We start from the raw sequence: 26,224 nt of genomic DNA, 5'->3' as shown, positions 1-26,224 counted from the left end.
TCTGAGCGCACGCTACTTCTTTTGACTGTGGGTGGAGGCTAGAAAAACAGGGTTTGCCACCTGAAGTCGCTGCGACCAGATTGATTGGTTCCTTGGAAGACATCGGTGACACTTCATGGGGCCAAGTCGGTTCACATGTCATGCACTTCATAAGGTGCCGGGCATGGTCACCAAAAACTGTCATGCTTTGAGAAATAAGAGCTTTAACAAATACATATTTGTTTTATTTGTACAATTCTTTTCTCACGTGTTTGAATGGTCTTTATAAAATAAAACAAAGAAGAAGGGCAGCACGGTGGCGCAGTGGTAAGCGCTGTTGCCTCACAACAAGAAAAGGTCCGACCTGTGGCCTTTCTGTGAGGAGTTTCTTTGCATGTTCTCCCCACGTCTGCGTGGCTTCTCTGGATTCCTTCCCCAAAAAATGAATGTTCCTTATAAATGAGGCAACAAGAGGCTTTTAAAATAGCACAGGATTTCACGCCAAGTAATACCGGTATTGTTACAACAAATAAATAATCTACCAAACATGTATTTCCTACATTTTTGTGCGTATACTTTATTCATGAATATCCCACGGTGTATATTCTTAAGGTTCCGTGACTGTGTGGCGCTTTATTCTTTGGGAATTATACTCCCCCCTTGCGGTCATTGTGGGGAAATCTGCATGATTGCACAGAAGGAAAAGAAAATATGTCGCAAGTCGGCCCCCGTAATGACGTAACTTAAATACGTCAAGACGCACGCCCACGTCAGGCTAGTTACTTCCGGGAGACGCGTTGGCAATTTCCGAAAACAAGGCTCAGTCACTTTGCTGCTTACCCGAGGCCAGAGGAGGAGAGACGGGCGTACTTAGGACCGACCACCGGGAGAAGAACGACCGACCGTAACAGGGAACTGTGGGAACACCGACTTGACATGAGCAGGTACCGCCATTAATCCTAAAACGGTTCTTTTTATTTATTTGTATGGCGTCTGCGTGCGATGACAGCCCGGTTTGGATGTGGGAAGGCGTTTCTTCTTGATGTTTGCTTGAAGCCGATGATCCCTCTGATCGTTCACAAACTCGGACAAATGTGAGCAACATCATAATAATACATTTTATTTTAAACGCACTTTACATTTGAAGGCAAATCTCAAAGTGCACAATAGTATAAAAATAAATAACATAAAAACAAGTGATAAAAATCAACAAATAAAACAGATAAAATCAACAAGCAAAGGATGTGTGTACTGAAACTCCGTTTACAATGGCGCAACGTAGATTTTTTGCTGCGCAAAGACCGTATCAGCTGTGCGTAATTACGCACAAGCGCACCTTCGAGGGCATGTTGCTTGAAGCACCGTTAGTTTTATTTGTCATATCGTCGTTGTCATTAAAATTATCCTAAGCCGTCACTATTTGATACTAACCCGTGTTTCTGCTGTCTCAAGGCACCCAGCGTTTGATGGCTTCGAGTCACGTTTACCATCCTGACCAGATGTTATTTTCCTTTTTAACAGCTTTCTTTGTCATTTATATCAAGTGTGATTTTAATTTAAAATATATATATATATATAGAATTTTGTGTTTATGATTTTCAATTCGATCATATTTATTTTTCCATATGGATAAACACACAGGGGCCAACATGAGGGGCGCGCTGACCATCACCACATCCGGTACAGCAAGCCAGTAAAACAAAACAAACAAAACAAATCTGAAAAATCATCAGCGTAGGACCCGCCTCATGGACCCCCCCCCCCCCCCCCCCACTAAAAGATCATGACTACAACACTGACTTTAAGGAGATTGTCATCCCTGACAGAAGAAGAAGAATGTGGGAGGAGAAACTGTCTGCACTAACTCTTGCTGTCTGTGACTTCCAGCGGAGCGTCACCCTCACCACGTTCACGAGCTGCAGGCCTTGGTCTGTCCAGATGTTTTTACAGCACACTTGTGGTTACGTTCAAAGGAGGCTGAAATGAATATGAACACTAATTTGTCCCGGCATCAGACGGCAGTGATAGAGGCGGATGTATGTTATGTATAGTTCAACCATTGTGATCAAAATGTCCTGGTATTGTTCAGCGGGTTAAAAATTAGTCATCTTTTTGAAGAGTCATTCTCGTGACGGTGCGAATTGTTTCCATTAAAACTGTTTCCTGTTGCTCATACTTTTCCCAAATGCAGGCATTTGAGGACTATGAAGATCTGCTATTAATACATTACCTTGAAATGACTAGTTGGCCTCGCAATCAAAATAAATATTTTGGGGCGTTCCCTTGACGTGATCCAGCTTAATGGTATATCCCCAGTACTTGGGACACATTTCCAACTCTCCACCCTTTCAGTATTTTGAGCCTGTGGGGAGTAAATCGTCAATGACGCCATCTCAGAGGAATGTTTAAAGAGACGAGCAGACGGGCCTCCGAGTCCAGACCTCCTTCTCACAAAGGAAAATAACACATCCTGCTCGCCCAAGCCTAAATCGGGTCAAGATCTGATGCTAATAATAACAGTAAAGTAGACTTTTATTATTTATAGTCACTTTTTTTTTTTAAACCATCAAACCAAATTCCTTAAACAAATTCCTTGATGCACACATGGCAGCTCTTTTCAGGTGCGTCAGATGATTTCTTAGACCCTGGTTTGTTGTAAACGTAGATCACAGAATGGAGAACCTCAATAGCTCCATCAAAAAACCGTTCATGCAAAATGACGAGGGGGGGGGGGGGCTTGTGACCCATGAATAACTACAGGCGACATGATGTCAGGACAAGGATCTGGCTTCTTATCTTCTCCGCTGAGGAATGGGGGGAAATCTTGAATCTTAATTTGCTCAGAGGTTCGGCTCTGAGATAAGAAGGGGAATGCATTTTGCCTGACTCTACATGCCTGAGGATGCAAAGTGCGGGTCTAACATTCATCTCTCCAACCCTCAGCGTGCCCTGACATGGACAAAGAGATGATTCCTAAATTTTCTTCGAAGGATGAAGAGGTTAATTACTGGAAGTCCCAGGCCCTCAAGTACAAGAAAAGGTAGGCAAGGACATTCGCCTCTTTGGTGACAAGTGCCCAGCGTATAACCTGGTTAACGAGATATATAATACACTTATGTATTTATGCTGTGTTGTTGTGACATAATGATTTTCTGTTTTTACACCCTTTTCAAAAGTTTAATTTTTACAGGACAGAAATGTATTTAACCATAGAAGGTATGAAATCAGTGCCCGGCTTCGTCTGGAGGAAATGATTACGTCTTGACTTCTTAAATAGAAGCCAGGGCTGCGGTGTTGGTAGTTTTGTGTAAACCGTTCAACGCCGCCTGTTTTTTCCATTTGTGGAGTTCTGGTCTGTCGTAGGAGGAAAAACAGCACAGAATGTTAGGTTCCTGCCTTTCTAGGAAATATTTGCAGTGGTACATAGTTAGTAGAAATGGGAGGGAGCCTATCATTATCACGGCTTGTGTCACATGTTTTCAGTAGATTTCTCAGGATTGTGCGGCCCTGGCACAACAACTGGACTCGCTGTGAGGCCGCCACCCTCGTGCGACTCAGCGGATCTCAGAACGGTGCTAGCCAAGGTGGCGTCATGTGTTTTGAATACCCTTGAGAAAAGATTTGTGTCCACTTAGCTGAGATACATTATATTATTTTTTCCTTCCCGTTCTAATTTGAAATGCTTACTTGAGCTGAATCTTGAGTTATCGTGCCTTTTAAGGTTCTCTAAATGCCATCAGTCCTTATAGCATCCTGCCTGTCAGTCTGTGTCCTAATCCTGTTCCCCCTGCCCTCTCATTTCCCCACATCTCTGACCTATGACCTCTCCCGCAGCTGAGGGCACATGACAGACAGTGAGCCTGTTTTTCCTCAGCCTCTATTGAACTCACTTTCACAGTTAAGCTGCGTCTTCAGAGCCGCGTATGCGTATCGCTTACCTCGACAGTCAGCGCTGTTCACTCAGGTTAAAGCAAGGTTCAAATGTGACTGGCTTTTTATCGAGGGTTATTTCTGGCCATTGGAGATAAAGCTACTGGCTCATGTTATCGGACAAAAGCCAGTCCGTTTTCTAGCTCTTATGCTCGAAGTCCCCCAGCCTGCCGCCTCTATGAAATTGAATGGTGTACTGTAGAATGAACAGAGTTGAGTGTAATTGGTCATTATTGTGTGTGTCTCTCCCTGATGCATTTTTGTGTTTACCACGCAGTTGCCATGATGCCCAAGAGGAGTTGCAGGAGTTCCAGGAAGGGAGCAGGGAGCTGGAAGCGGAGTTGGAGGCGCAGCTCAGCCAGGCCGAACACCGCCTCCAAGACCTCCAGAGAGAAAACGAGAGACTGAAGAATGAAATGGCCAACCTCAAGGTGAATGGAGCTGATTTTCGGATTTGACTTCCTTTAATGGTTTGTGGTTTACGGCACCGAATCGACCAATTAGCAGTTGCGTAAGCGGCTATCTGATCTCTGTTTGATCCTGTGGTCAAGGTCCAGAGTTATTTATGCCTTGAGTCTGATTTAGGCTTGTTCTTAAGAAACGCTCCAGCACTCCTTAAGTGGATGTCAGGATAAAGAGGAAGAAAATAGAACACTGCGATGAAAAGTAGGCTTCAAGAGCCATGAACTGTTGTCGGGGGGGGGGGGGGGGGGATTATAAGAAATGGCCATCCTCGCTGATAGCACAAATTACAAGCATTTTGATTCTTCACATGGCCAAATCAATGATATCTGCATGGGTGATCACTAATCAGCTTCCCTGATTTTGTACCTCAGGGGCCACCGTACAGGCATGCAGCTTTTTCACGACTGGTTCTGTAAAGTATCACGAGGCAAAAGAGCCAAAGGGTCTCCATAGAACAATAAGTTAACTTTTAACTCCTTGTTCGCCAGCTTGGAGAGAAACTGTTTGTGCCTCAGGTTATAGCACATATAATTGTGCTTTTACTTTGTTTGCATCAGCAGAATGAAATCATTTCTTCTTTTTTTTTTAATTAGCTTTTTGTCTTTACTCATTTTGTTGTGTTTGTTTATTCAGGAGAAGCTGGAGCATCAGTACGCTCAGAGTTATAAACAGATCTCTGTGCTCGAGGATGACTTGGGCCAGACACGAAGCATCAAGGAGCAGCTCCACAAATACGTCCGAGAGCTTGAGCAGGCCAACGACGACCTGGAGAGAGCCAAAAGGTCAGAGTCGCCGTTTGTCATGCATTTTGTGTCAGACTAATAAAATGACAGGTGACAGGAATAGACAGAGGGCAAACTTTTAAAAAGTCAGTTGTTGCATTTTTATATTATGTCTAATGAGAATTATTTAAGCCCCACCTTGTTTTTGTTTAAAAAATCAAAACATCGTTATTATTTTACATCTTGAGTCGAGTTTAATGCAGGTTTATCTTCCAGCTGACAGCCTTCTGATTTTTGTTGCTATCTAAGGAAATACCAGGCATTAAAAAGTGACAGGTTTGATTGGCTTCCACACAGAGGGGAAAATGCACAGTGGCTTAGCTGTGTGCAAACAGCTTCTTTTCTAAAGTGAATGAATGCTTGTTAATGATGTGTTGCTTGCTCTTGGAAGTGGCTAATTCTCACCCACGACCGTGCGTTTAACCCAGGGGTGGGCAAACTTTTTGACGTGCGGGCCACATTGGGTTTGAAATTTTGACAGAGGGGCCGGGCCAGGAACATTTGGATGAGTGTTTGGCCCAGATATACTAAAGCGCTGCGTGTAGTGTGCAAACCTCATAGCACAGTAAACACACACAGATAAATGTACAACCCGATTTACTAACAGTGTGTACGAAGAACTGCGTCTTTCAAATGTGCAAAATAGCCTTTATCCAGGTAGTACGTTTGTCTCAATGAATATGCAAGATGCGGCATTTACACATATTTTGGCACAACAGTGTGAGGAGAAATGTAAATAGATTAAAATAGAACAACAGTGTGAGGAGAAATGTAAATAGATTAAAATAGCACTGACACTGTGATCTATCAAACCTGGTGATTGCATCTGTTTTCAATAAATTTCACTTGAAGGCGTAAAGTTAAAGAAATCAACATTTATTGAAAAAAGATGATCACTTTCAACATTCAAAACATATCAAAACACGAAATACTAAATCTCAATTATTCCTGCTGCACTCATTTTTGTTCCCCTGCTGTGCATAAATGCGCACTTCATTAAAAGAACGGGATTTATTGATCATGACGCTGAACGTCTGCTCACACACGTAGGTCGAGCCAAACAACACCAGCATCTTCTGTTCCGCCCTCCGGACGTTTGGAAACGGGGCTTCGTTAAGTGAGGCATAAAAGTAATTCAGGTTAAGAGACTTGAACTTATCCTTTGAGGCGGAGTCGGACTGAAGATCGATCAGTTCCAACTGCAGCTCCTGCGGTGCGGTTTCAGGGTCTTGTGACGGGACGGGACACCAGCAATGGGGGAAACGAAACTAAAAGCAGAGCAATACGCTACACACCACCGATGGTCAGTGCGCCATCTGCTGGTGAAATACGGGTGTTGCAGGGACAAAATGAAAGTCAAGATTTTGAATTTTTTGGTAATTGGACAAGTTCGGCGGGCCGTATTGAAAAGCATAACGGGCCGCATACGGCCCGCGGGCCGTGGTTTGCCCATGTCTGGTTTAACCTGTTAGCTTCTTAGCCAAATGTACACGGGAATGCAGCTTGTGTAGGAAATGACAAGCCGTTCACAACTATGACCCTTTTGTTGCTGCTCATGGAAGTCGAGACATGACTTGACCCTCCACGCTCCGTATTCCAATGAATAATGGAAGTCTAGCCTTCTTGGATTTCGTAGAGATTGCGCCTAATCTTTCATAAAAGGTGTTAACTGCTGTATCGCTCAACCCCTTTTTGTGTATGCAGGGCAACAATAGTGTCTCTTGAGGACTTTGAAGGGCGTTTAAACCAGGCCATTGAGAGAAACGCCTTCCTGGAAAGTGAGCTCGATGAGAAGGAGTCCCTTCTAGTATCTGTTCAACGGCTGAAGGATGAAGCACGAGGTGAAGAATAATTTCATCTCAATCCATTCAGCTCTTTCTCAGGTAATGTGTCACCTGTGTAAGGGTTAGTGAACAAGGCTAACCCTGTTTGACCCCGCAGACCTGAGACAGGAGCTGGCAGTACGGGAACGATCTACAGACAGGATGTCGGCACCCAGCTCACCCACCTTAGACATCGACAAGATGGATTCTGCAGTGCAGGCCTCTTTATCGCTTCCAGCCACACCTGTAGGCAAGAGCATGGAACATCCCTTCATCAGCCCGAAAGGTCAGGATTGATTTCTTTTTCTTTCTTTCTAATGTACACGTGAAATTGCAAAGTCATTGTTTTGTGTATTAACATTGGCATGTGTGCTTGTGCAGCATTGACCAATGGCTGTGCCAACTCCTCACTCCCTCCCTCTGCTCGAATCTCCGCGCTTAATATTGTTGGTGACCTCCTGAGGAAAGTTGGGGTAGGTATTATTATCTCCGGCGAGGCGGCGAAGTTTTGAAATTTTATTTAGCATTGCAGTCAATGGAGTTTCAAAATGTATTCAATATCTCTGTTGATTATTGGCCGATACTTATGGAATTTGACAGTCATGTAGGGTGGGAGGCCTCGCTACGGAATTTCATCCGGATCAGATCCAGAATGGATTCGAATCTTTAATTTAAACATTGAAAATGTTACAAATACACATCAACTGATTCACTTTTACTTTTCATGGCTAGTGTATAAAGATGGCAAGAAAAAATTTAATTTAATTTAGCATGTATTTGTACTGGCTTTATTTAAGAGGTGTTTTCTTCTTTTTTCTTTTATGCGTAGTAGCGATGACAAAGTGATGTCAGACAGTGCTTTAAACTTAGAGTAGTTTGCAAAGCCCCAACAAATTTACAATGTCTAAACACGGATTGTTTTCTTGTTCTATTTAGGCTTTGGAGTCCAAACTCGCCACCTGTAGAAACTTTGCAAAAGACCAGGCGGCAAGGAAAAATTATTCCAAAGACAACAGCACAGTCATCAACGGCAGTGCTGCAAAGTTCTCCCACGCTCTGCACGCCACTTACTTTGATAAAACGTGAGTCCCGTTCATTCACCCCGTCTGTTTGTCTTACCGGTATTCAGTTTTGTGATTGCTAACGTTGTACACGTCCATGTGGAAAATGCAGGACTGTTAACGGATTGGATCCCGGCTCCCTGACATCCACGGCAGCAACCAGAGCAGTGTCTCCACCCGGCATGTTGCCTCTGAGTGTGTGAGACTTGGCCAGACCTCATAAACCTAAACTGGAAACCGCTATCCACCCGACTCAAACAGAGAGAACACTTGAAAGACCATTATGTGTGTGTGTGTGTGTGTGTGAATGAGAGTGAGTGCTTGGGAATGACGAGTGATGCGTGTGTTTTGGCTGTTGGGATTGCACATTTTGAGCGTGATGTGTGGAACAGGAGGCTTCACTTTACAGCAGCTGTAAATGCATGTGTGAGTGGGTGTGCAGTCGTGTGCATGCAGTCCTGCCACACACTTGCATGTGCCGTGTGTGTTTGTGTGAATATTACTAGAAATGCATTGCGCTCAGCTCTGAAGGGACATTTGTTATATCCGTTCCTCTGAAAAGCTACTAGCACTGACAAACGGTCCCTACATGACCGCGGCATCTAATCTTCTGTACGTTTAATTAAGTTGCACAAGTAAACTATTTTCAGTTTAGAATGTATTCTATTTAAAAAGGGATATGTTCATAGTAAGTAATTTATCTCCCTATATGCTTTAAAGGGCATTATATCTTATTTGCTTACTTCTGGCATGTATGCATTTGTAATTTGGGGCTGGAGAGGTTAATTTTGACCCCATATTCATGACTGAAGTGAATGTTGATCGTTCAAAGCCATGTAGCCATAGTTGACAGTGTTATGTAATTCAGAAAGTAGTCGTCTCCATTCTGGATCCATCGGCTGGTTCTGTCCTCTGGCTTGAACCGGCCCATAAACTGCTGACCACACGTTTCGCTGTGGTCGCTTTTTCCTTTGTTACACATTCACTGATATTTCGAGAGAACAGGTTTGTCTTTATGTATAGATTCTTTTAAATATCTTGTGACGAGCTCGTTGACCTCACTGCGATGGTGGATTAACTATGAGTGGGTGAATTTGGCTTTATAAAACTCACAGAACAGGAAACTAGATTTGGTTGATGTATGAGTACATTTTTCCTTGTGGCCTTTATTGCATGCCATTACATCTGCTATTCTGAGAACTTCATGTTAATTTGACTCGTGTCATTTTGTACTAAGCAGACTGGACATTGGCCATGTGTTAATTTCTTGTCTGAATCCATTTTCGCCTATTTCTACATTTCATAAAACATTGTGTCACTGTTTTAAATCAAAGTCTTCAGTGTCCATTTTTATGTTAATATGAGTTGTGTTCTGGTTGCCCTTATACGTCTGTTACTAAAGTGTGTTCCACAATCATTGATTAAAGCTTCTGCCTACCATATGTGTATATAATCTAACATTAGGCATCAAGGTCATATTGTCAGAATTGTTTAAGTAAATAAAGAGACAACAAGTAAGCAGGTGCAGTTATGATTTAATACTGGAATCAATGACGCAGCACAAATTCCACTTGCTGATGAGCAGGCTCTGATTGGCCTTTGTGCGAATCTGCGCAAATCTGGGCTGTGAGTTTGACACATGGTTTATGCGGTCAGAAATTGTTTTAAGAGTTCATTTCTGCAAAGAAAATGGAAAGGCCGTGGGCCTTCACACAATTTTGTTATGAATGAAGCACAGGCAGGAACCATAATAATTTATATGCCTTGTTTTACACGCAGGATTCAAAAACGTGTTTGTTTTGCAGGCAGATCAACGGCATAAGCGAGGAAAAATCAATTTATTTGTGAATGGCGCATAAACCCGCGTCTCTTCGTAATGTCTGGGCTTTTCAGATATAGTCGTCAGCGGTTTCCGGAGCATGAGCAGACCTGCTACGCCAACCCCCGTCTTCTTTACAAAGCTTAGAACAACATCTGAAACGCAGGAGACAAATGTCAACAGCTGTCTTTATTTGGAATTAACAGCAACATTTGTTTATTATTTTTTTTTAAACAAACCCCTTCTGCATCTTTTCACCTCCACCGGGTCACTCTGGGAAACACCGTCTGCAACATCAACACATTGTAAAAGTAAACAACAACTTAACCGAGTCCTGAAACCCTTGCGAACTTATTGACCGATTCCTGTCGTGTAGCTAACTTTCCAAGCTGCTATTTAATCAAAGGACACTCCTGTGTAACTCAGGGACAGTTCATTGAACGTATTAGCCACTAGCCTAAACATAATACCGCATCGGGACAGATCTAAGCGTTAACCGACCTCTGCTAGTTCCGTTTAGCCGGTCTGTTGTGGTTCTGTTGCTGCTGTTCCCCCGCTAACGCGCCAGGTCGCTAACGTTACCTTTCCTGCGCCACTCGGGGGATTTTGCACATTAACGGGCTCAAATAGCGACGAAATTCCGTCAATTATCCATCCATACCTCCCAGACACATACGATACAATTCTACCGAACTCTTTGACGTGGGCCAGAACTATTCCAGCAGCGATAAAATAAAATACTACGATCTCCGACACTGTCAGAAGCTGTTAGCTTAGCTGTTAGCTTAGCTGTTAGCAGAACTGTACAGAAACGCAAAAGATGCGCGTCATTCTACGCGTCATTGACGGATCAGATGCCCATTGGCTGCTGAGCGGAGTGACGGATCAGCAGCCAATGGTCATCTGATCCGTCACTCCGCTCAGGAACCAATGGTCGTCAGATCCGTCAGTGACGTCAGTGACGGATCAAACGACCATTGGCTGCTGAATACGCCAGTGACGGATCAGACGACCATTGGTTGCTGAGCGGAGTGACGGATCAGCAGCCAATGGTCATCTGATCCGTCAATCCGCTCAGCAACCAATGGTGGTCTGATCCGTCAGTGACGTCAGTGACGAATCAGACGACCATTGGTTGCTGTGCTGCTGACGTAAACTCTGGGTTCACGTCCCAGATACAAGACAGCCAATGCACACGATGAAATATTTTAAATACTTTTTAACTTTACTCTTTAACTAACGGCGAATATAATAATAATAATAATATAATGCACATTTAGTGCTTTTTTTAAATAGCTTCTTTGCCGAGATTGTAAAACCAGAATATAATCATGTAAATAATAGAATAATAAAGGATGGATGGCCAACAAATGCTTAACATTTGGTTTTGATCGGAGTCTTTTTGTGGGTAAAGAGCCATTATCAAAACGAACGAGAAAACTGTACGTGCGAGTTGAGAATGCATACTAACACTCACACTCACACTCTGCAGAGGCAGTCCAAAATGTATTGTAGCGAGCGAAGAACTGCACTGGAATCGAGCTTGTGTTAACAAGTGCCTTTATTGCGATACAGGACGACTTAACTGCACATGGATGCCACGCTGGGGTCTTTCAACGTAACACCCCTCTCACTCCTGGTGCCAACTGCCCAACCCAGTCACTCCCATTCTGCATTGCGCCTCACGTGATCTCGCGCGATCGCTACAGTATTTAGAAAATACAAGCTAACATCTGCCACAGTCGAGCTGCAGACTTGCAAATAAATAAATAAGAATCTGAAACTGCAGCTTCAGTTTGGATACAAATGTAATATATTTTCATAAGTCACTGACTCACTGTGTTACATCCTGCAGAAAATAAGAATTAATGACAAATGGTCAAAGAGGCATTGGAGGTTTATCCTATGATTGCTGTCTAGTAAGTAAATAAATAGATGACTGTTGGTTCGAATACAATTTATTTACAGAATGAAACTCTCCGAAACATGCTTTGAATGAAAGTACCTTTGTAAGTGGAATGAAAAGAAGCGATCACGTCAGCTGTCGGACAGTAATAATGTAACACCGAGCGGAAGTAAATAAACGAGGAGTCGGAGCTGCTGTGGTAGACGTGAACGTGGTTGTCGTCGCTGAGTCTCTCATTTCTCATTCGTAATTCAGCAACAATGTCTTCAGCCGAGTATTTGAGGGAGTTTGTGAAGGAACGACTCTCCGCTGCTGCTGATGAAATATTCGGAGTTTTTCTAAGAACTGTCGTCGACTACGAGGAAGAGATCGACCGTCAGCGCAAACTGCTGGACGTTGTTTGGAAACCTGAAATAAAGCTACACCGGATAGGTGCGTAAAACTGGATTATCTTATCATCACATTATGTTTTAAATCTATCCAGTGCGTTAGTTCCTCTTTTAGACTTTATATCAGGAGTCTCAAACCCAAATTTCCTGGAGGCGCAGGAAGCAGAGTCAGGACGAGGCCGGGCTGCAGCGGGTCTTCCACACACACAAAATAAAAACAACTTGGTTAAAATCTAACATTTTCAAACGTGATGAATATTACAAGATAATTTTATTTTTTTAAACAAGTTGGAAAATCTTCATTGGTATTTCTTTGTATCCAGACAGGCATCTGAATCATTCTCAACATTTAATGGGATCTAAGTCAGACAAAGGCCCATCTTCAGGTTTTTGTTTTTCATCTAGATCCATCCTGCACTTTCTCCGTCATCCTGTGTAATGCAATGTGTACCCCTATTTTGGAAAATATCGCCAAAGTATCCGCAATCTGATCTGGATGAAATTCTGTGGTAAGATCGAGGTCCCCGGCCTTCAAATTCCATAAACACAAACAAAATTGTTTTATTTTATTTTATTTGGTGAAATGGTGAATTCAGGTGAGTCATCTTCTCCATAGTTTATACCCACAACACAGTTCTATTCTCTCTAACTGAAGGAGGATCTGTCACACACTGATGCATTTGTTGTTCAACGATTTGGTTGCTATCAGGGAAATATGTCATGCTCAGGTGGCTCTTGATTATTTTAGTATTAGTAGAACATTATCCTGTTGGTTTTTGTTTGTCCATCCTTCCAGAGCTCCCTCAGCAACATGTCCTGAAGGAGAATGAGGTTTTCACTGAGGAGACCTGCGTACATGGGGAGAGTAACTCCATTGTGGACCAGGAGGAACCAGAATCTCGATGTATCAAACAGGAAGAGGAGGAGCTCTGCACCGCTCTGGAGGAAGAGCCGCTTGTTCCGAAGCAGGAGATGATTACCTTTGTGTTAACTGCTGCTCACGAGGAAAGTGATGATTGTGATCCAGAACTCAACAGCAATCACCAACTTCCCACTAACAACTCTGATGCAGCCGGCAGTCAACATGTGACCGGAAGCAAACATGAAAAGTCAAGTGAAGATGCAGAGACGAAGACAAAGAACAGAAATTGTCAGAGTGAGCGCCGTTCTCCCTCTAACAACTCTAGTGTAGCTGAGAGACCAGACCAGAAAAGCGTGTATGGAGAACAGAAACCAACAGAAAGACATTGTATAAACACAATTCAAAGTAACAATGTCAACAACTCCACCACATCAAAGAGTGACAGTAACAGCCAAACACCAAAAAAGGCTTTAAAATGTGACGCTTGTGGAAAGTTGCATAGGTATAAATCAGAACTGGAGGCACACATGAGAACCCACACGGGTGAGAAACCATGTCTTTGTCAAACCTGTGGGAAAAGATTCAGATGCAAGTCTGGACTGGACAAGCATTTAAAGCTCCATACTGGTGAAAAGCGCCATTTGTGCAACACATGTGGAATCAGATTCTTTGTTAAATCGCAATTGACTGTTCATACACGAATTCACACGGGTGAGAAGCCGTACCCTTGTAAAACTTGTGGGAAAAGATTCAGAGAGTTGTCCCAGATGAAAATTCACTTCAGAATCCATTCTGGTGAAAAACCACATTTGTGTAGCACCTGTGGAAAAAGATTCTCTCAGAGATCAACCTTGACCAATCATATTAGACGCCACACAGGTGAGAAGCCGTACCTTTGTAAAATGTGTGGGCGAAGTTTTGGATACAAGGCTGCGCTGAACAAGCATTTAGTGGAAAACCGCATTTGTGCATTACCCGTGGGAAAAGATTCATATTTAAATCATACTTGCCAATCCATAGAAGAATCCACACAGGTGAGAAGCAGTTTTCTTGTTCCACCTGTGGAAAAGAAATATTCAGAGAACCAAGTAAGCTGAGAGCTTACCTCAGAGAAAGAATGCGCCAGACGTTTAGCATGTAGCTCCAATTTGGTGAAGCTCATTAAAAGCCGTACAGATTAGAGACCGTATTCTAGCAGGACTTTTGGGAAAAGATTTAGTCATGAATCAATTCTGAAAAGACACCGAATGACCCACAGATGAGAAACCGTATCCTTGTGACAAATGTGACAGAAGATTGATGTAGCTTTCATGCTGTTTGATGAATTGAGAAGTTCTGTGTTTCTTATTTTCTATGACTGAATAAAAGTTTGTTTGAATGCTCAAATCATATTTTGACCTGTAGTGAATTCCTGTGTTTTGTTATTTGAAAGGAAATAAAAATATGCTGAAGCCATTATCATGTAGCTTTTGTGGGGAATCTACTCACCTTGGAAAACACCCGAGGATCAATAACACTCTCACTCAGGTGACCCAGCCGCAGTTGATCAGACCGCGACTTGTCTTCAGGTGGCATAGTCTTGTCCCCATGGTTGTCCTCTCTGGATCCAGAGCCATCTCGAGGCTCTCTCCGCTGCTACGGTGGTCTTCTTGATTGCCCTACTCCTCGCTGTTCCCGTGATGCCCAGAGCGCTTGAGGCTTTGTGGAGCGAGTACCCCACAATTCCTCTGCTGCCAACCTCAACGGGCATCCATCTTGCCTTTCGGCCCTGCTCTTGACATTTGATGACCAGGTGTTCATATTTGGTCCTCCTCCCTTTATGAGCCTCCCCCAAGCAGTCCTCCCATGGCACAGTCAGCTCCATGATAATGATCGTCTTGGTTCTTTCTGAGACCAGTAAGATGTCTGACTTCCGCGTGGAGCTAACAATGTGCTGGGGGAACCTCAGCTGCTTCCCCAGGTCTACAGAGAGCTGCCAATCACGGGCCGTAGCCAGGATCCCTGCTGGAACCTTCTTGCGACTCACACTTGGCTGGTCTCGTGGCTTGATCAAAGCAATTGCGCTGGTGGACTTTGCACAACCGGCTACAGCTGCTGATCCCGACCGCAATCGGTTTCAGCACCTGATTATGGCACCTGGTGTGTGTGTGTGTGCATGGTACCAGTTCTCACAAACAGGAACTAGAATTTCTTCAATATAAATGGCTCTTGAATTGTGATGCCTTTGTGCAAGTTTATTCAAGCTGTACGCTGAATAGCGATCAAGTCTGGCTGACGAGAAAAAGGTTGACAGACTTCTTTTTCACCTCATTTCAACAATCCTTTCTGACAGGAGCTTTCCCTGCTCTAAACCTTTGTAATAAAACCAAATGTTTCTTCTTTGAAATAGACCTCTAGTGTTTATTTGATCACCATTTACTTTACTGATAGATGACCAATTGGTAAATATTGAAACAGTTAATTTTTAGTCAAAAAGGCCCTAAAAATACACCTTTTAGGGGGACAGAAACGGAGATAGTCATCACGACTCTCTCCGGATCAAACCCCCCCTCCTTTTTTTTGTCCACCTATGTTGCACGTATTAATTGCTTTAGTAATTTATTGTCATTTATGTAAGTTATTTATTGTCATTTTGCATCAGTGGTGTAATTTATTTTAGATTAATTGTTAGTTTGCACTGGCGGTGTAATAACATTTTATTTTTGTTTTTCTAATGTTGCGTTGCATCAATTGCGTAATTTAATATTGGTTTTATTTTTATTTGTATTGTTATTTGTGGATGATTTATGTACGAAGGACTTTCAACGGAAACAAGCCCGCAAGGGCTTTTTTGAAATGCTCCTCTTAGACAGGATGTTTGACGTTATTTGTACTGTAATACATGCTACTGTGTGACTGTACTTGTACACTAACATTCTATCTAATAAATATATTCATCATCATCAAGTATTCTTTTAAGCCAAAATACATTCTTTATGGCAGAATATTGGGGTCACATTGAGAAAAACAATCTGAAATTCCAATGATTACATTTTGTATTTTTGTGAGAACTGAAACTGCCATAAACACTGTAAGAATTTCTTTTATGAGAAGAAAGGTTATGATATTGCAAGACTGAAGTCATAATCCTCACAATCAGCATTAACATAAAGGATTTAGAGAGTGTCCGTGTGCCTTTCAGCTCTTCAGTGTCTCAGTTCTTTGATCTTATCTTGTTTTTTTTTTTACAAACAATTCCGTTGTTCATTGAATATGTTCACTATAACAATGAAAAATAAAGTCTAAGTTAAGTAAAGAACAATCAGATAAAATGAGTGAAACTGAGTTTTCACCCTCCATCAGTGAAGCATCACATCTCTGCTCCTTCCCAGGATGCACCTGCAGGCCTGCTCTCTTCATTAACAGCTTCATGTAGATGAAGAGTCAAGATTCAGCTCTCTGTAGAACCACAGGAACTCAAGCAGAACTCATTCATTAGGAAGCCAACAAGGAAAATAATATGACAATAAAGTTTCAGGATGAGTTTTTCAGATCATGATTTTGTATTATTTTAAGTCGGGGTGTGAAACATTTTCTGCCCTGATGATCATGGAGTCTGAAAAAAGATCCCCTTCCCGTCAAAGCTCCTCCTCCTCCTGTCAGTCTCTCTCTGCTTCAGTGCTGTAATAAATTGCTCCTCCAGCACCTCCTCTCCTCATCCTCCAAAGCAGTAAGATCACTTTCTGAACGAGGAGACCTTTCTCAGCACACACTGACAACATGCTGGTGACCCTCTGCACTCTCCTCTCTGCTCTAACATGTAAGGAGGCTGACTTGCTGCAGCTCTGACCTCATGCTGGACTCATCAGTCGGTGTGTTTCTCTTGACTACATGTCGTCTTGTTGTTTCCAGGTGTGTGTGGTGTGACGGTGGTGACACAGACGCCTCCTGTTGTGGCTGTGAGGAAAGGAGAGACGGCCACCATGGACTGTAACCTGGGGACGGGTACTAATAGTGCTAGCTGGTATAAACAGAGTCCAGGAGGAGTCCCTCAGTATGTGCTGATATTTGATCACAGCTGGAGCTCTCCATTTTACGGCTCTGGGTTTTCATCCCCAAAATTCACTTCCACTCATCAGTCACAATCAGATTATCGTTTGATCATCAAAGATGTGAACGAGGGAGACTCAGCATTCTACTACTGTAAAACATGGGACAGCTCTGTTAATGAGAACGTATCACAGTGATTTACACTCTGACAAAAACCTCCTCACCAAACACTTCTGCTTTTTCAAACATCAATGTGATGATGACTGTGCCTCAACAAACTGTAGACTGTGTATAAGAGTAGACAAGCAGAGTGAACATTTCATGTCTGCTATTTTATGTTAGTTTTTACGTTAGAAAAACGTGTGTGCATGCTTGTAATAAATGTTGTGACAGTTAGGTGGAGGTCTTGTATCGGCTTTGCAGCTGCTGCAGATTTCAAACTCCTGTCAGAATGAACTGCATCTGTTTTAAAATCAAGATAAGATTTTGTATGGAATATTTTTTCAAGTTGCAGTATCCATTATGTACTTACAATATGTCACTGACAAAGGCTTTGACCGAGGACTGAAGTACGTTTCATGATCTTTGTGTTATTATTCAGAAACCATTAATGCTCTCAAGGCATTTTTTTGTTTTGCAGCTGAAAACACAACAAAACAGAAGCACACAAATCTGTTCACATATCTAATTTATGAAATTGTTGTGTGTGAACACAAGAAGATGAACTTTGTCTGTGTACAGAAACATATTAATTAGTGTGTTTCCAGTCAGAGTGTTTTCTGATCTTAGCATCGACTCTTGATCTCCTCATTTACATGAAGCTGCAAATAAGCCTGCAGGTGTTTTCTGTCAGGGACAGAGGGAAGCTCGGAGAGGTGATGCAGCAGTGACACAGGATGACTCACTTTCATTTGATCACCTTATCTGATTTTTATCAAACAAAAAAGCATTAAAAGTCAGGTGCATGATTATTAAACTCCACATGGTACTTTTATAGTAATTATTATTAGAAACACAGAATTACAAAGTTCACTGAATGTAACTATAAATATACAGGATTATAACTGACAGTAATTTTCAGAGAATGTAATGATGTCAATAATGTATATTTTGAAAGGAAAAGACAAAATAAAACGCATATATTTTATCCTGTTTTTTATTGAATGAGTTTTGAAATCTGCAAAGCCGATACAACGCCTCCACCTAACTGTCATAACATTTACTACAAGCATGCACACACATGTTTTTTTCTAACATTAAAACACTGCAATGAGCAAAAAGAACAAACAATAAAGTAGCAGATATGAAATGTTCGCTCTGCTTGTCTACTCTTTTACACAGTCAGATTTTTTGATGCTTTCCTCCGCGGTCTGGGAGCCCAAAGACACTTTACATGTGTAAACCTCATCCATGTTCCAGTCTGATTTCTGGATGGACAGATAGCTGCTGATTTGGAAAGTCTGGTCCGGTTGCTGAACAGCGGTGCTGGTAGAGATCCCACTGCTCACTGGACTCCCAGCAACCAACCAGTTGAAGTCTGCAAACGGCACAGACTGACTGGACAGACAGACCAGAGTGGCTTTGTTGGACTGGAGCTCAGTAGTGGACGGAGGGAAGAGCGTCAGGACAGGAGGAGGGAGGCTGGAGCCTGAAAATACATGAATGACGTTCATCAATAACCAGCAGCGAAATGATTGTTAAAAGGCAGAGTCTTACAGTTTATGTTACGAGTTCAGTTGAGAGTGGAACATCTCAAATAATATATTAAGAATTCTATATAACATCCCCCTTTAAACAACTAAAAAGCAAAAAAAAATAATCTGAAAAATAAAGGTTTCTGTGACCATTTAGTGCTTTTATTGTGAAATGTCTGGATTTGTAAAATGACAGTATGAGAAAAGATAACAGAGCAAACTTGGTTTTCATGATGTCAAGATAAGCATTGAACGGAGGATGGAAAAATCCTTCTTCAAACATCCCTTAAACACAATTACTACAAGTTCGATTCAAGATGAATTCTAGAATTTAAACATGAGCAAAACAAACACAACAATTCTTTTTTTTTTTTTTTTGATGACTGAAGTATTTAACTTTTGTACTGTCAAAGCTCTCTAAACTAATATGGACAATTATGTAGAAAATGTGTGAAATGTTTTTATGACATTAATAAATAACTTAATATTAAAGCTTACAATCTGTCAGCATCTTAATTAATGAATAGCACGTAAAATGTTTTTACAAGGAGTCAAAAGTATTGATTTTTATTTGATACAACCTCTTTTTAAAACACAAAAGTCTCTGCTGTTTCATTTAAAGGTAAGTTGAAGGTACTTACTTGTTACAATCAGCTTGGTGCCTTGTCCGAATACCACAGTGATTCAGTTCGTACACATGGCTGTACAAAAACCTCCCGACTCTCACCAATGACGAGGAGGAGGAGGAGGAAGTGAAACATCAACATGTGCTGATAAACAATAAAAGCTCCATCCTCCCTTGAATCTGTGTTTTACACAATAAATCCTGTAGAAACTGGTCCTCTCCTGCATGAGACCGATGGTGACCACATACATGGATCCTGTACAGTTTTCCTACGAGCCAGAGATTGGTGTGGACGATGATGTCATGGTTGTACTTCAGAGGTACGTACACTCAGGGACACGATGTTCTTCAGCTTCTCCAGCACCTTCAACGCCATCCAGCCGAGGCTGCTTGGAGAAGATGAGGACCAAGAGGATCGAGTCAGGACTCGTCTCCTGGATCAACTATCTGGCATCGCACCAACAGTTTGTCCACATGCAGAACTGTGTCTCCGGAAAGGATACCTGCGGCACAGGAGCAGCACAAGGAACCAGTCTGTCCTCAGTCCTGTCCACTTTGTCCACGTCAGACTTCCAACACAACTCTGACAGTAGCTTTCCTCAGAAATGTTCTGATGACTCATCTCTTCTTGGCTATATTTGAGGATGATATGAAGAGGGGTAAAGAAGTTCTATTGGATAATTTGTGGACTGGTGCATCCACAACCGTCTGCAGCAGAACATCACTAAGATTAAGGAAATGGTTGTGGATTGAAGAAGGTGGAGGTCAAATCTGGCCACTGTCAGCATCCAGGAGGATAAGGTGGAGATTGTGTCAAGCTGCAGAGAGCTGGAGGTACAGCCGGACAGTAAACTGGACTGGACTTTATTTACAAGAGCTGCAATGATTTATGTCAGATATAGAACAGGGGTGAGAAGTTTAAAATCGGATTTTGATGTGGAGGAGTTACAAAAACATGTTGAGGCATAATCAACACTGAAGTTTCAGAAAGCAGAAGTGTTTGGTGAGGAGGTTTTTGTCAGAGTGTAAATCACTGTGATACGTGCTCACTAACAGAGCTGTCCCATGTTTGACAGTAGTAGAATGCTGAGTCTCCCTCGTTCACATCTTTGATGATCAAACGATAATCTGATCGTGACTGATGAGTGGAAGTGAATTTTGGGGATGAAAACCCAGAGCCGTAATATCGGGAGCTCCGGCCGTGATAAAGCATCAGCACAAACTGAGGGACTCCTCCTGGACTCTGTTTATACCAGCTAGCAGCACTATTAGTAACCGTCCCCAGGTTACAGTCCATGGTGGCCGTCTCTCCTTTCCTCACAGCCACAACAGGAGGCGTCTGTGTCACCACCGTCACACCACACACACCTGGAAACAACAAGACGACATGGAGTCAAGAGAAACACACCGACTGATGAGTCCAGCATGAGGTCAGAGCTGCAGCAAGTCAGCCTCCTTACATGTTAGAGCAGAGAGGAGAGTGCAGAGGGTCACCAGCATGTTGTCAGTGTGTGCTGAGAAAGATCTCCTCGTTCAGAAAGTGATCTTACTGCTTTGGAGGATGAGGAGAGGAGGTGCTGGAGGAGCAATTTATTACAGCACTGAAGCAGAGAGAGACTGACAGGAGGAGGAGGAGCTTTGACGGGAAGGGGATCTTTGTTCAGACTCCATGATCATCAGGGCAGAAAATGTTTCACACCCCGACTTAAAATAATACAAAATCATGATCTGAAAAACTCATCCTGAAACTTTATTGTCATAATATTTTCCTTGTTGGCTTCCTAATGAATGAGTTCTGCTTGAGTTCCTGTGGTTCTACAGAGAGCTGAATCTTGACTCTTCATCTACATGGAGCTGTTAATAAGGAGAACAGGCCTGCAGGTGCATCCTGGGAAGGAGCAGAGATGTGACGCTTCACTGATGGAGGGTGAAAACTCAGTTTCACTCATTTTATCTGATTGTACTCATGTCTGACGTGGTACAAGAAACTCAGAAATATTACTCTGTTGTGCATTGTAACATGTAAAACTGTGTGTATCAGCAATCATAGGATAAACCTCCAATGCCTCTTTGACCATTTGTCATTAATTCTGATTCATTCCTGGTCTGACGTGGATACACTCAGGGACACTATGTTCTTCAGTTTCTCCAGCACCTTCAACACAATCCAGCCGAGGCTGCTTGGAGAAGATGAGGACCAAGAGGATCGAGTCAGGACTCGTCTCCTGGATCAACTATCTGGCATCGCACCAACAGTTTGTCCACATGCAGAACTGTGTCTCCGGAAAGGATACCTGCGGCACAGGAGCAGCACAAGGAACCAGTCTGTCCTCAGTCCTGTCCACTTTGTCCACGTCAGACTTCCAACACAACTCTGACAGTAGCTTTCCTCAGAAATGTTCTGATGACTCATCTCTTCTTGGCTATATTTGAGGATGATATGAAGAGGGGTAAAGAAGTTCTATTGGATAATTTGTGGACTGGTGCAGCCACAACCGTCTGCAGCAGAACATCACTAAGATTAAGGAAATGGTTGTGGATTGAAGAAGGTGGAGGTCAAATCTGGCCACTGTCAGCATCCAGGAGGATAAGGTGGAGATTGTGTCAAGCTGCAGAGAGCTGGAGGTACAGCCGGACAGTAAACTGGACTGGACTTTATTTACAAGAGCTGTAATGATTTATGTCAGATATAGAACAGGGGTGAGAAGTTTAAAATCGGATTTTGATGTGGAGGAGTTACAAAAACATGTTGAGGCATAATCAACACTGAAGTTTCAGAAAGCAGAAGTGTTTGGTGAGGAGGTTTTTGTCAGAGTGCAAATCACTGTGATACGTGCTCATTAACAGAGCTGTCCCATGTTTGACAGTAGTAGAATGCTGAGTCTCCCTCCTCCACATCTTTGATGATCAAACGATAATCTGATTGTGACTGATGAGTGGAAGTGAATTTTGGGGATGAAAACCCAGAGCCGTAACCTGGAGAGCTCCAGCCGTGATAAAGCCTCAGCACATACTGAGGGACTCCTCCTGGACTCTGTTTATACCAGAAAGCTCTATCAGTAACCGTCCCCAGGTTACAGTCCATGGTGGCCGTCTCTCCTTTCCTCACAGCCACAACAGGAGGCTGTGTCACCACCGTCACACCACACACACCTGGAAACAACAAGACGACATGTAGTCAAGAGAAACACACCGACTGATGAGGCCAGCATGAGTTCAGGGCTGCAGCAAGTCAGCCTCCTTACATGTTAGAGCAGAGAGGAGAGTGCAGAGGGTCACCAGCATGTTGTCAGTGTGTGCTGAGAAAGGTCTCCTCGTTCAGAAAGTGATCTTACTGCTTTGGAGGATGAGGAGAGGAGGTGCTGGAGGAGCAATTTATTACAGCACTGAAGCAGAGAGAGACTGACAGGAGGAGGAGGAGCTTTGACGGGAAGGGGATCTTTGTTCAGACTCCATGATCATCAGGGCAGAAAATGTTTCACACCCCGACTTAAAATAATACAAAATCATGATCTGAAAAACTCATTCTGAAACTTTATTGTCATATTATTTTCCTTGTTGGCTTCCTAATGAATGAGTTCTGCTTGAGTTCCTGTGGTTCTACAGAGAGCTGAATCTTGACTCTTCATCTACATGGAGCTGTTAATAAGGAGAGCAGGCCTGCAGGTGCATCCTGGGAAGGAGCAGAGATGTGATGCTTCATTGATGGAGGGTGAAAACTCAGTTTCACTCATTTTATCTGATTGTACTCATGTCTGACGTGGTACAAGAAACTCAGAAATATTACTCTGTTGTGCATTGTAACATGTAAAACTGTGTGTATCAGCAATCATAGGATAAACCTCCAATGCCTCTTTGACCATTTGTCATTAATTCTGATTCATTCCTGGTCTGACGTGGATACACTCAGGGACACTATGTTCTTCAGTTTCTCCAGCACCTTCAACACAATCCAGCCGAGGCTGCTTGGAGAAGATGAGGACCAAGAGGATCGAGTCAGGACTCGTCTCCTGGATCAGCTATCTGGCATCGCACCAACAGTTTGTCCACATGCAGAACTGTGTCTCTGGAAAGGATACCTGCGGCACAGGAGCAGCACAAGGAACCAGTCTGTCCTCAGTCCTGTCCACTTTGTCCACGTCAGACTTCCAACACAACTCTGACAGTAGCTTTCCTCAGAAATGTTCTGATGACTCATCTTTTCTTGGCTATATTTGAGGATGATATGAAGAGGGGTAAAGAAGTTCTATTGAATAATTTGTGGACTGGTGCATCCACAACCGTCTGCAGCAGAACATCACTAAGATTAAGGAAATGGTTGTGGATTGAAGAAGGTGGAGGTCAAATCTGGCCACTGTCAGCATCCAGGAGGATAAGGTGGAGATTGTGTCAAGCTGCAGAGAGCTGGAGGTACAGCTGGACAGTAAACTGGACTGGACTTTATTTACAAGAGCTGTAATGATTTATGTCAGATATAGAACAGGGGTGAGAAGTTTAAAATCGGATTTTGATGTGGAGGAGTTACAAAAACATGTTGAGGCATAATCAACACTGAAGTTTCAGAAAGCAGAAGTGTTTGGTGAGGAGGTTCTTGTCAGAGTGTAAATCACTGTGATACGTTCTCATTAACAGAGCCGTCCCATGTTTGACAGTAGTAGAATGCTGAGTCTCCCTCCTCCACATCTTTGATGATCAAACGATAATCTGATTGTGACTGACGAGTGGAAGTGAATTTTGGGGATGAAAACCCAGAGCCGTAATCTGGAGAGCTGCTGCCGTGATAAAATACCAGCACATACTGAGGGACTCCTCCTGGACTCTGTTTATACCAGCTAGCACTATAAGTACCCGTCCCCAGGTTACAGTCCATGGTGGCCGTCTCTCCTTTCCTCACAGCCACAACAGGAGGCTGTGTCACCACCGTCACACCACACACACCTGGAAACAACAAGACGACATGTAGTCAAGAGAAACACACCGACTGATGAGGCCAGCATGAGTTCAGAGCTGCAGCAAGTCAGCCTCCTTACATGTTAGAGCAGAGAGGAGAGTGCAGAGGGTCACCAGCATGTTGTCAGTGTGTGCTGAGAAAGGTCTCCTCGTTCAGAAAGTGATCTTACTGCTTTGGAGGATGAGGAGAGGAGGTGCTGGAGGAGCAATTTATTACAGCACTGAAGCAGAGAGAGACTGACAGGAGGAGGAGGAGCTTTGACGGGAAGGGGATCTTTGTTCAGACTCCATGATCATCAGGGCAGAAAATGTTTCACACCCCGACTTAAAATAATACAAAATCATGATCTGAAAAACTCATCCTGAAACTTTATTGTCATATTATTTTCCTTGTTGGCTTCCTAATGAATGAGTTCTGCTTGAGTTCCTGTGGTTCTACAGAGAGCTGAATCTTGACTCTTCATCTACATGGAGCTGTTAATAAGGAGAGCAGGCCTGCAGGTGCATCCTGGGAAGGAGCAGAGATGTGACGCTTCACTGATGGAGGGTGAAAACTCAGTTTCACTCATTTTATCTGATTGTACTCATGTCTGACGTGGTACAAGAAACTCAGAAATATTACTCTGTTGTGCATTGTAACATGTAAAACTGTGTGTATCAGCAATCATAGGATAAACCTCCAATGCCTCTTTGACCATTTGTCATTAATTCTGATTCATTCCTGGTCTGACGTGGTTACACTCAGGGACACTATGTTCTTCAGTTTCTCCAGCACCTTCAACACAATCCAGCCGAGGCTGCTTGGAGAAGATGAGGACCAAGAGGATCGAGTCAGGACTCGTCTCCTGGATCAACTATCTGGCATCGCACCAACAGTTTGTCCACATGCAGAACTGTGTCTCTGGAAAGGATACCTGCGGCACAGGAGCAGCACAAGGAACCAGTCTGTCCTCAGTCCTGTCCACTTTGTCCACGTCAGACTTCCAACACAACTCTGACAGTAGCTTTCCTCAGAAATGTTCTGATGACTCATCTTTTCTTGGCTATATTTGAGGATGATATGAAGAGGGGTAAAGAAGTTCTATTGGATAATTTGTGGACTGGTGCATCCACAACCGTCTGCAGCAGAACATCACTAAGATTAAGGAAATGGTTGTGGATTGAAGAAGGTGGAGGTCAAATCTGGCCACTGTCAGCATCCAGGAGGATAAGGTGGAGATTGTGTCAAGCTGCAGAGAGCTGGAGGTACAGCTGGACAGTAAACTGGACTGGACTTTATTTACAAGAGCTGTAATGATTTATGTCAGATATAGAACAGGGGTGAGAAGTTTAAAATCGGATTTTGATGTGGAGGAGTTACAAAAACATGTTGAGGCATAATCAACACTGAAGTTTCAGAAAGCAGAAGTGTTTGGTGAGGAGGTTTTTGTCAGAGTGTAAATCACTGTGATACGTGCTCACTAACAGAGCTGTCCCATGTTTGACAGTAGTAGAATGCTGAGTCTCCCTCGTTCACATCTTTGATGATCAAACGATAATCTGATTGTGACTGATGAGTGGAAGTGAATTTTGGGGATGAAAACCCAGAGCCGTAATCTGGAGAGCTGCTGCCGTGATAAAATACCAGCACATACTGAGGGACTCCTCCTGGACTCTGTTTATACCATCTAGCAGCACTACCAGTAACCGTCCCCAGGTTACAGTCCATGGTGGCCGTCTCTCCTTTCCTCACAGCCACAACAGGAGGCTGTGTCACCACCGTCACACCACACACACCTGGAAACAACAAGACAACATGGAGTCAAGGGAAACACACCGACTGATGAGTCCAGCATGAGGTCAGAGCTGCAGCAAGTCAGCCTCCTTACATGTTAGAGCAGAGAGGAGAGTGCAGAGGGTCACCAGCATGT

At 43.1% G+C, this 26,224-nt stretch overlaps 3 protein-coding genes and 1 long non-coding RNA gene across 4 annotated transcripts; 2 read left to right on the top strand and 2 right to left on the bottom strand.

The window, feature by feature from the left end:
• Window positions 1-776: 776 nt before the first annotated feature.
• On the top strand, window positions 777-9,373 carry ndel1b (nudE neurodevelopment protein 1-like 1b). Its single transcript, XM_068749579.1, has 9 exons — window positions 777-923; window positions 2,923-3,019; window positions 4,187-4,340; window positions 5,008-5,156; window positions 6,861-6,997; window positions 7,098-7,265; window positions 7,361-7,452; window positions 7,916-8,061; window positions 8,153-9,373. The coding sequence occupies exons 2-9, from the start codon at window positions 2,934-2,936 to the stop codon at window positions 8,241-8,243; spliced, it is 1,023 nt and encodes a 340-aa protein (XP_068605680.1). The 5' UTR covers window positions 777-923; window positions 2,923-2,933; the 3' UTR covers window positions 8,244-9,373.
• Window positions 9,374-9,564: 191 nt separating this feature from the next.
• LOC137905351 (uncharacterized) lies at window positions 9,565-10,647 on the bottom strand. The gene is made up of 3 exons (XR_011105855.1): window positions 10,361-10,647; window positions 10,099-10,146; window positions 9,565-10,014 (listed from the first exon to the last, which is right to left on the bottom strand). It is a non-coding gene; the product is annotated as an uncharacterized lncRNA (long non-coding RNA).
• A 1,378-nt stretch (window positions 10,648-12,025) lies between these two features.
• Window positions 12,026-14,409, top strand: LOC137905590 (zinc finger protein 782-like). Its single transcript, XM_068749836.1, is given in 4 exon segments — window positions 12,026-12,197; window positions 12,951-13,140; window positions 13,597-13,961; window positions 13,964-14,409. Coding segments are annotated over 4 exon segments (921 nt in total). The 3' UTR covers window positions 14,158-14,409.
• Window positions 14,410-18,257: 3,848 nt separating this feature from the next.
• On the bottom strand, window positions 18,258-22,649 carry LOC137906136 (immunoglobulin lambda-1 light chain-like). The gene is made up of 4 exons (XM_068750442.1): window positions 22,610-22,649; window positions 22,198-22,517; window positions 19,381-19,414; window positions 18,258-18,693 (listed from the first exon to the last, which is right to left on the bottom strand). Exons 1-4 carry the CDS (start codon window positions 22,647-22,649, stop codon window positions 18,371-18,373), a joined length of 717 nt encoding a protein of 238 aa, XP_068606543.1. The 3' UTR covers window positions 18,258-18,370.
• Between the last annotated feature and the right edge of the window lie 3,575 nt (window positions 22,650-26,224).

The sequence above is a fragment of the Brachionichthys hirsutus genome, chromosome 16 (assembly GCF_040956055.1).
Source record: "Brachionichthys hirsutus isolate HB-005 chromosome 16, CSIRO-AGI_Bhir_v1, whole genome shotgun sequence".
In the NCBI taxonomy this organism is placed as follows: domain Eukaryota; kingdom Metazoa; phylum Chordata; class Actinopteri; order Lophiiformes; family Brachionichthyidae; genus Brachionichthys; species Brachionichthys hirsutus.
Note: the sequence above shows the minus strand (reverse complement) of the source record. Positions and strands in the feature narration are given on the sequence as shown.

Coding starts and splice junctions, on each gene's coding strand:
- ndel1b (XM_068749579.1), top strand. CDS start 2,934: ATGGACAAAGAGATGATTCCTAAATTTTCTTCGAAGGATGAAGAGGTT. Junction 3,020..4,186: donor GCCCTCAAGTACAAGAAAAG/GTAGGCAAGGAC, acceptor TTTACCACGCAG/TTGCCATGATGCCCAAGAGG. Junction 5,157..6,860: donor GACCTGGAGAGAGCCAAAAG/GTCAGAGTCGCC, acceptor TTGTGTATGCAG/GGCAACAATAGTGTCTCTTG.
- LOC137906136 (XM_068750442.1), bottom strand. CDS start 22,649: ATGCTGGTGACCCTCTGCACTCTCCTCTCTGCTCTAACAT. Junction 22,518..22,609: donor TCTCCTCTCTGCTCTAACAT/GTAAGGAGGCTG, acceptor TGTTGTTTCCAG/GTGTGTGTGGTGTGACGGTG. Junction 19,415..22,197: donor ACAGCTCTGTTAATGAGCAC/GTATCACAGTGA, acceptor TGAATCACTGTG/GTATTCGGACAAGGCACCAA.